Genomic DNA, 8,440 nt, shown 5'->3' with positions numbered 1-8,440 from the left:
TATGGCTACTATGGGGATACCTGTACAAATTAAGATGACAATGTTCCAGCATATGTCTCTAGTAAAATGAAACTGTTTTTTGCATATTACAACATAAAGCATATTACAGGAATACCACATAATCCTACAGGACAAGCAGGTGTAGAAAGATCCAATTCTACTTTAAAAGAAATGCTTAGGAGCTGGAGAGATGGCTCAATGTTTGACAGCACTGTCTGCTCTTCCAGAGGAGCAGGGTTCAATTCCCAGCACCCACATGACAGCTCACACCTGTCTGTAACTCCAGTTCCAGGGGTTCTGGCAGGCAAAACACCAATGAGCATTTTTTTAAAAAAGAAATGTTTAATAAACAGAAAGGGGTAACAGAGACCCCCAGAGATAGATTACATAATGTTTTATTAACTTTAAATTTTTTAAATGCTAATGAGCAAAAAAATAACCGCTGCTGAGAGATATCAGATTGTGGGAAAACAGCTGAATAATCAAACTAGCCTATGTATTTTAAGGATGTCTTAACTTCAGAATAGAAGTCAAGAAATGTGTTACATTGGGGGAGAGCTTTGTCTCTACAGGAAACGAAAAGCTATAAATTCCTTCAAAATTAATAAAGATCAGATTTGACCTGGGGAGACCTCCTGAAAATCTTAGCTGCAGACGGAAAGGAAGAAACCAAAAAAAACTACAAGAGAGGTGACATATATGCTGATCTCTCTACATAGGAATAACTCTGAGACTGGATGAGACATAAATTTTGTTGGCTACAGAGTCCTCATGGCTTATGATTGCATGTCACCCTTTTACATGGCATGGATGGAGATTTATACTACAGTTTGGTTATATAATCCAAATGGACCTATAATATTAACAGATGCCTTTTTACCTGCTCAAACATAAAACAAAAAACCATCTTTAACTGACTTGTGCACACCACACATTGAGTACCTGTGTTAATGCAGATATACATGTTACCTTTAAAGTTAGTGTGTGTTCAGAAAAAGAGAGAGAGAGAGAAAGAGAGAGAGACCAGACACCGATGGAGACTAGTATCCCAGGGGATCCAGCCTCACAGAATGTCTCTGTTGCCATTTCCTCAGAAATCTGCATCCAGAACAACTTCAAAGCTGCTAGCTGAGATGATCAGCCTCATGCACTTCTCCAGCCAAGACTTCAGTTAAGCCCTGCCTTTTCCTGTCACACAGAGACAACAAGTGATATACCAGCTCTCCCAGGACTTGCCTGTAATTCCAATTTTCTCAGGGTCCTCTAAAGATGCCATCACCCCCGCCCCCCAGACAACAGGAAACAATTTTAAGAACACGATGCCCACATTCCTGAGAGGCAAGATGCGTGGTTTTGGTCATTCAGTGGATTATTGGCATTTGTAGTAATTTAGAGGGGTTGGTGGCAAGTTGTTATTGATCATGGTCAAGGAGGAAACTAAGCAAAGATGGTTAGATTAAGGGATCTCTTTCTTTCTTTTTATTTTTCCTATCCTGTATCTCCTGTATTGTATCGGGGGTAAGGAGGGACAAGGGATGAAAAGGAAAAAAGGGGGTATATAGGAATGATAAGATAAAGGAGTAGATTATTGAATCTGCTTTTAAACTAAAAAGAAACTACTAGTTTCAAATATTTTACATTGGTATGGATTTTTGTATATTGGTACAAATTTAAGATTATTTTTGTAACATAATATGTTAACAACATATTTTTGTATATATGCTTCTACTCTTGGTTAAGATAGTATACCCATGCAACTCATTAAAAAAAGTAATGATGTTCCAGTCCCCGAGAGCTACTATTAGACACTGCTTAGGATAAGTAAGAAACACAGGTTAGTAGTTAGTCACCTATAACAACCGAACTTGTAGTCATGTTAGGTATGTTTTCAAGGTTAAATGGAGATATTTTAGATTGGTGGTCTTCAAGCGCAGCCTGGCTCTTAACTGCTGAGCATTCCACACGAGCAAATTCACTAAAATTCCACCTTACACAGGTAGGCTGGCTCACTATCTCTCTGTTACAGAAAAGGAAATTAAGACAGAGAGATAAATTAACTGACCCAGAATGACCTAGTGGGTGCTTGGACTGGTACTCCAACCGCACCACCTCCCTCACAGCACCCACAGGCTTCATCACGCTCTAGGTAAGGATTTCTCTCTTCTCCCTTTACTGCTGGTTCCTCCACCTCCCGATTCAAACCCCACAATCCTGGGGAGGGTCCTCAGTGAAACTTTCCTATTAGAAGAGGCTGTAAACAATCCTCAACTTCCCCACAAATTAGACACCCAACCACCCCCAGTACACAAACTGTCTACCCTGCTTGTCCCTTGTCCCCGAGCTTTGCCCACACACCACCTTCCTCCCCAGACCTGGGACAGGCCCTTTCCTGCCTCCCTGGAAGACCTGAAGCAAAAATATTCTGGAAGAGCCCCTGCCTCACAACTCTGAGCAGACACTTTCTTGTCAGGCTAGTAGACCACTAGAGGTAACTACAGGGGTAGAGACCGGGGCGGGTTGGACATCCCCTAGCCCAGGGTCTTGAAGGAACCTCAATTTCCCCCCTCCCAACATACCCTGAGGGCTCTTTTTTCTGTCTCAGTTTGGAGTAACTCAAAAATTCTACCCGCTAAGGGACCAGTACCTGAGAGATGTTGCCACCCCACCCACCAGAGACTCCACGCCAGCTAACCCGGAACGTCTACTCACTGGGAGCATCCCCAGCCCAGAAGCTCTGCTTTCAGACCCAAGCATTGACTAACACTAAATGGAACTCAAAGGCCACATTTCCTCTCTTGCTCTGTGTCATTAAATTGTGAATAATAATGCATTTACTTATTCTCCCACTTAAAAAGTTGTTTAAATTCTTTGAAGAATCTTGCAAGGTAGTTTGGCTAAACAGCAGGCAGGACAGTCCAGGGCCTCAGGTGGGGGGGCGAGGATCTTCCATTCACCTATCTTTTGGTCCAGCAAGTAAGCGTTAGGATTGATGGTGTAGTCCTTTGTCTGGACATCGCTGGCTGTGGTGACACCCCCACATACAAATACCTTGTTGTCTCCAATGGAGCAGATAGCATGAGACACGTCCAAGGGACAACTGTTAGGCAACAGAGGCACTGAGGATGTTGACTTGTTGGCCTTGATCTTCTGTAAGTTGATTTCCACGCTCTGCCGGTGGCTGTGCACACGGAGGATGTTGTCCTGATGGAACGAGAGCAGGGGCCGGTGGTTGAATTCAATGGGGAAAGTGATACACTGGACCACTTCCCCTGTGGTGGTGTCAAAGCAGTCCACTACACCGACCCGGGAGATGTAGCCCTTCACCAGGCATCGCCCAGTGACAATGTACAGGTTCCGGTCACCCTTGGTGATAACCGCTGTGCCATCCATAGGGATGCTCATCTTCCCTGCCAGGCACCAGGCCTCCTTTCGTTCATCATAGCGGTAGATGTTGGAGACATACCGGCGTGGGGCAATACTCCCACCCACTGAGTACACTGTTCCCCCGCAGGTCACCATGGTGTGGAAGACAAGCCCAATGGGTAGGTCGGGTAGCTTGGTCCAGGAGTTGTCATCCATGTCATACCGCCATGCCGTCTTTAGTCCTGAAATCTGTTCAGTGGTGCCACCGGAGATATAGATGTAACGGCCAGCAGCTGTTGCACTCAGGGCGGCTGCGCGGTAGGGCATCTCTGAGAGCTTCAGCCACAGGTTCTCCTGGATGATATAAGCAAACACTCCATCGTTGAACTTGCCATGGGCCTTCTGGCCACCAAGGATGACCACTGAATCAAGCAGGGCCCCCTTCCGCTGGTAGCTCAGCAGGCTGCAGGGACGCTCCTGCTTGCGGTCCATTAGGACACTCTCGATCAAGGTCACGTGGGCGGAGTTGTTCTCCAAACTCGTCAGCTTGTTGCTGGCAAACATCAGCGTCTTGTTGGAGACGGCATTGAGATTGATGTAATTGAAGAACTTCTTGAAGTATTTTTCCCGTTCCTCCTGCCGGAAGTACACCCAATTGATGAGGGCACTGAGAGCCTGGTCCTCGTTGAGCACATGAAGGTTTTCATCACGGAGCAGGCGGCCAAAGATGACAGGGGGACAGCGCATGAAGTGCATAGAGCCCTCGGGACTGGCCCAGAAGTGGAAGTTGTCACGAATGCCGGAGTAGGCCAAGTCTGATACTTCTTTGAGCTCGAACAGCTCAGCCAAGAAGAGGTAGCGCAAGCAGTTGGCACGTCGAATGGACTTAATAAGGAAGTCATTGCAGTGAATCCGGAGGCGTGGGGTGTTGAAATACTGAGCGCCCCGCAGCAACTCCTCCACATTCTGCTCTGAGATCACCACTTTGCCGCTGTAGAAGTAGTCCAGGAGCTGGTCCACCGTGCAGGCGCTCAGGTAGTTGGGGTCAATGGTGATGAAGAGCTCATCGGTGGTCTTCATGTCGTTGCTGGAGATGAGACTTTTTACCAGTGGAGAGACGGCAGCCAGCACGTTGCGATGTGCGAAGAAGACGTGGTGGTCCACAGTCAGGGCCATGTCCCAGTACTCTTTGCGCTTCCTCTGTTTGTTCAAGTTTTGCAGCACAAAGCTGTTGTAGTTTTTCTCTGTGAATTCCAGTTTCATGGTGCTTCCTCGTTGGCTGAGACAGAGATCAGTAGCAGGGCCTGGAGGACAGACTTTTTCAGGCCTTTGGGATTCGGACTGATGGTTGTTTGCAGAGCAGCTGACCAGAGAGGAGTGGGGGTTGGGGGGTGGGAGAGAGGCTGATGTCATAGAATGGATGAGGTCATCATAATGCAGCCCCCTCCCCACCCCCGGGCCTTTGTTGGAGACTTGGAGCCTTTCTCTGCTCAGCTGACTCCCACCTGCTGAGGTCATAAGGACCTCCTTCAGGCCCGAGCTCCAGAGGAAGCTGGGGAAGGGACCACGGTGTCCACCTGGGGCTTTCAAGTCTCAGTTCAAGGCTTCATTAGGAATGCCAGCGCTGGTTTGGGTGGGGCAGGAGGGAGCTGTGTGTAGTGGCGGTAATGGGAGAGGAGATAATCTAGAAGCCTTTCATTTTACCAGGGAGGTTGAAGTTCCGATAAGAAAGGCCTTCCCGGTGTCAGAGAGGCAGTTGGAAGCAGAGCAGGCCTAGAACTCCAGTGGTGTGTAGGGCATTACCCCCTCCCCCTTCTCCCTTCCAGGACGCCAGAACCACCCAGTTTCCATGTTCTGATTCTTAGACCCAAAGGCCCTTTCTCTGCCAAGGTCCCTGGGCATCTGAGAAGACAAACCCTTGGCTCCTGACCTTTGTAGTCAGGACACCATTTTCATTCAAAATGGAGAGGTGGGAGACACTAGAGCAGAAACGGAGAGGACGGCCAGCTCCAGCAAGATGGGAGGGCTTGCGAACGGCCTGCTCCAGATTTCCGAGTATCTAGTAAAATGCTGGGACAGTGCCTGGCCGCTTTTCTCCATCCAGTGTTACTTGGACAAGTTCGCTCGGGTCTCAGAATTCTTTCCTATGGGATGGGAATAAATAACTGGGCAGCAGTAGGCACAATGCTTAGCTTGCGGCAAAAGTTCAAGTAAATGCCAGCTGTTGTTTCTTAGTCAATATTACCGCCACTAAGGGGCGCTGGTGGGAGGCTGTGGGCACCCCCGAAGCCCTGGGCAGCTTGCAGGAGCCTGCTGCGGCCGCACGGTGGGGGTGCAGGTCACCCCCGGCTGGGAGCGCTCGTCCCGCTCAACCGCCCCAACCGTTTAGCGAGAGGAAACCCGCCGCTGGGGGCCCCTTTCCGCCGGCTCTGTCGCGCCTGGGACTCCTTAGTGTGGGAGCGACCCGGAAACGCACACGTCTGGACCCAGGGCGCACAGTCTGGCAGACCCACATCTGTTCTCACTTTCCAGATGTGGACAGAGCCCAGAGCGGGGTGCATGACTGCTAAAGAAGAGCATTTGGGCCCTTGTACTGGCCAGGAGGGTCTAGCTCGGTCAGGTCCTCCTGAGTGCCCTTCCCAGGGAGACTGTCAGCTTCACCGACCACTCTCCAGCCCTTCTCTCATATTCAAAACCGGGCCTTTTCTATTTGGTGGCTCGGTAATTTGAAATTTGTTTTTAAAACAATTACTCTTTAATATTGAAGTTACACATCTTGATGCCTAATTTCCGGGACAGTTAGTCTCTTTAGATGTGCTACCAGAGAAAGGCTGAGGACTTCTGTCTCCCCATTTGGAGGAATACTTAGGTTCCAGCCCCATTCCAGAGCACTCCCTGTGTGGCTCAGCTCAGTTCCCCACAGTCCAGTCTGTCTCTGGGAGAGTTTTTCAGCTCTGCATGCCTCTCCAGCTCTCAGCACCTGAGAAGTAGTGGCCACTTGCTCAGAGGAAGCGTCATGATGCTGATAAGGATGCTCGACTCCCAGCGGCATCCTGGCTGCCAGACCCCACTTGCTGGGACATTTACCAGACGCAGAAGGTCATCAGACCCCCAGCTCCAGGACAGGAAGGAGTACACTCACGGCGTGCCTCCAGCCAGAGATCAAGGCCGTCCAGGGGGACCTGACGGATCCGATGTCTGAGGCCTGGAGAGTATAGCCTTGCTCAACTCAAGTTAGTCGGGAGGGAGAGGCAGGAGAATCTTTGAGCTCAGGAGTTTAGGTCAGCCTAGATAACACAGAGACCGTAAAACAAAACAAAAAGTGGGCTGTGGGGTCCACATGTATCTCAGCCCTCAGGAGACTGAGAAAGGATAGTAAGTTCGGGCAAGTCTGGGCAACACAATAGGCTGTATCAAAGTTAAAAATTAAAAAAGGAAAAAGAAGTTCATTTAACTGGACCGGGGCTATAGCTCAGTGGGTAGAGTGCTTGCCTACCATGCACAAAACCCTGGATTTGATCCCCAGAACCACATAAACTAGGTCTGGTGGCACATGCCTATGAAACCCAAGCACTTCAGAGATGAAAACAGAAGGATTGGGAGTTCAAGGTCACCCTTAGCTTTATAGTCTTGAGTTCTAGGCCAGCCTGGAGTATTTGAGATAAAAAAAAAAAAAAAGAATAGAAGTATGTGTAAGGGGGTAATATTGAGGTGGCTTTGCAGGTAAAATGCTTGCCCAACAAGCCTGACCACCCAGATTCAATTCCTGGAACCCACTTAAAGGTGGAAGGACACAAGCGACTCCACAAGTTGTTCTTTCACACACACACACACACACACACACACACACACACACACACACACAGAGTTTTGCTTTGAGACAGGGTGTTTTAGTTGACCTGGATGCATCTGTGAAGAGGGGATCTTAATTGAGAAAATATCTCCATTAGATTGGCCTGTATGCAAGTCTGGGGGGTATTGCCTTGATTAATGATTGATGTGGGAGGGCCTAGCTCACTGTGGTTGGTGCCATCCTTGGGCAGGGGGTCTTGGATGGTATAAAAAAACAGGCTGAGCAAAGCAGTAAGCAGCATTCCTCCATGGACTCAGCTTCAGTTTCTGCCTCCAGGTTTCTGCCCTGACTTCCCTCAGTGATGGACTGTTACCTGAAAGTGTAAGATGCAATAAACCCTTCCCTCCATAAGCTGCTTTTGATCATGGTGTTTTATCACAGTAATAAAAACCCTAAGATACAGGGTCTCTTTATGAAGCCTGGGCTGTCCTGGTACTTGTCCTGGTAGACCAGGCTGTCTTGGAACTCACAGACAATTGTTTGAAGGTAATAAAGGCTCTTTGCCTTTACATATGGGATTCAGTCTCTGTGGTGGTCTTCTGGGGGGTCCCCTTGATCTGGGCATAACAGTGTACACTCCCACGACTGAGCGGGGGTAGAATTATCAGTTTGAGGCCAGCCTAGTCTACATAGCTAAGCCTGAGTCAGGGCTACTCCGTGAGACTGTCCAAATAGAAAATGGGTGTGCCTGTGTCCATCTGCTCAGCTTGGCTCTTCTCCAGTCCTGGAAAGCAGCCTTTTCCTTAGTCCCAACCAACTGTGGAAACAGACTCCAGCTTAGAGACTGGCTTTGGGCCACCTTCCGCCACCTGGTCATATGTATGTTGGTGTTCCTAGGAGTCACCAGGAAATCAATGGCTATTTGCTTAGTGTGGCCAGAAAAGGGCTCCTTTCAAATCTCTGCATTCCACTCACCCTCTCTTCCACCCTGCTCAGAATTTTCCGTATTTGGGGATTTCCTGGGGAGGAGGCCCTAATATTCTAATCTTTATAGGTTGATATCATCATACTGCAAATCCTTAATCAAGGCATTTTCAAAGATATACAGAATTACAAGTAGGAAGGTCAGCGCCTCAGCATCTACCCTTCTCACATGTGTCTCTGAAGCCACGTGGCTTGGCGCTAGAGCCTCAGGCGTGCAAGCCCTCCTTTTTCTTTTTAAGACGGAGTCTCACTAAATTGTCCAGGCTGGCCTTGAACTTCTGACCTCACTGCTTCTGCTTT

General features: G+C 48.5%; 1 protein-coding gene across 1 annotated transcript; it reads right to left on the bottom strand.

Moving 5' to 3' along the window:
* Nucleotides 1-2,751: 2,751 nt before the first annotated feature.
* Nucleotides 2,752-4,735, bottom strand: Ccin (calicin). The gene has a single exon (XM_036177196.1). It carries the CDS (start codon nucleotides 4,624-4,626, stop codon nucleotides 2,860-2,862), a length of 1,767 nt encoding a protein of 588 aa, XP_036033089.1. The 5' UTR covers nucleotides 4,627-4,735; the 3' UTR covers nucleotides 2,752-2,859.
* Nucleotides 4,736-8,440: the final 3,705 nt, after the last annotated feature.

The sequence above is a fragment of the Onychomys torridus genome, chromosome 2 (genome assembly GCF_903995425.1).
Source record: "Onychomys torridus chromosome 2, mOncTor1.1, whole genome shotgun sequence".
Lineage (NCBI taxonomy): Eukaryota > Metazoa > Chordata > Mammalia > Rodentia > Cricetidae > Onychomys > Onychomys torridus.
The sequence above is the reverse complement of the archived record's forward strand: the minus strand, read 5'-3'. Positions and strand labels throughout refer to the sequence as shown.

Excerpts from the sequence above, each read along its gene's own strand:
- Ccin (XM_036177196.1), bottom strand. The coding sequence starts at position 4,626 with ATGAAACTGGAATTCACAGAGAAAAACTACAACAGCTTTGTGCTGCAA.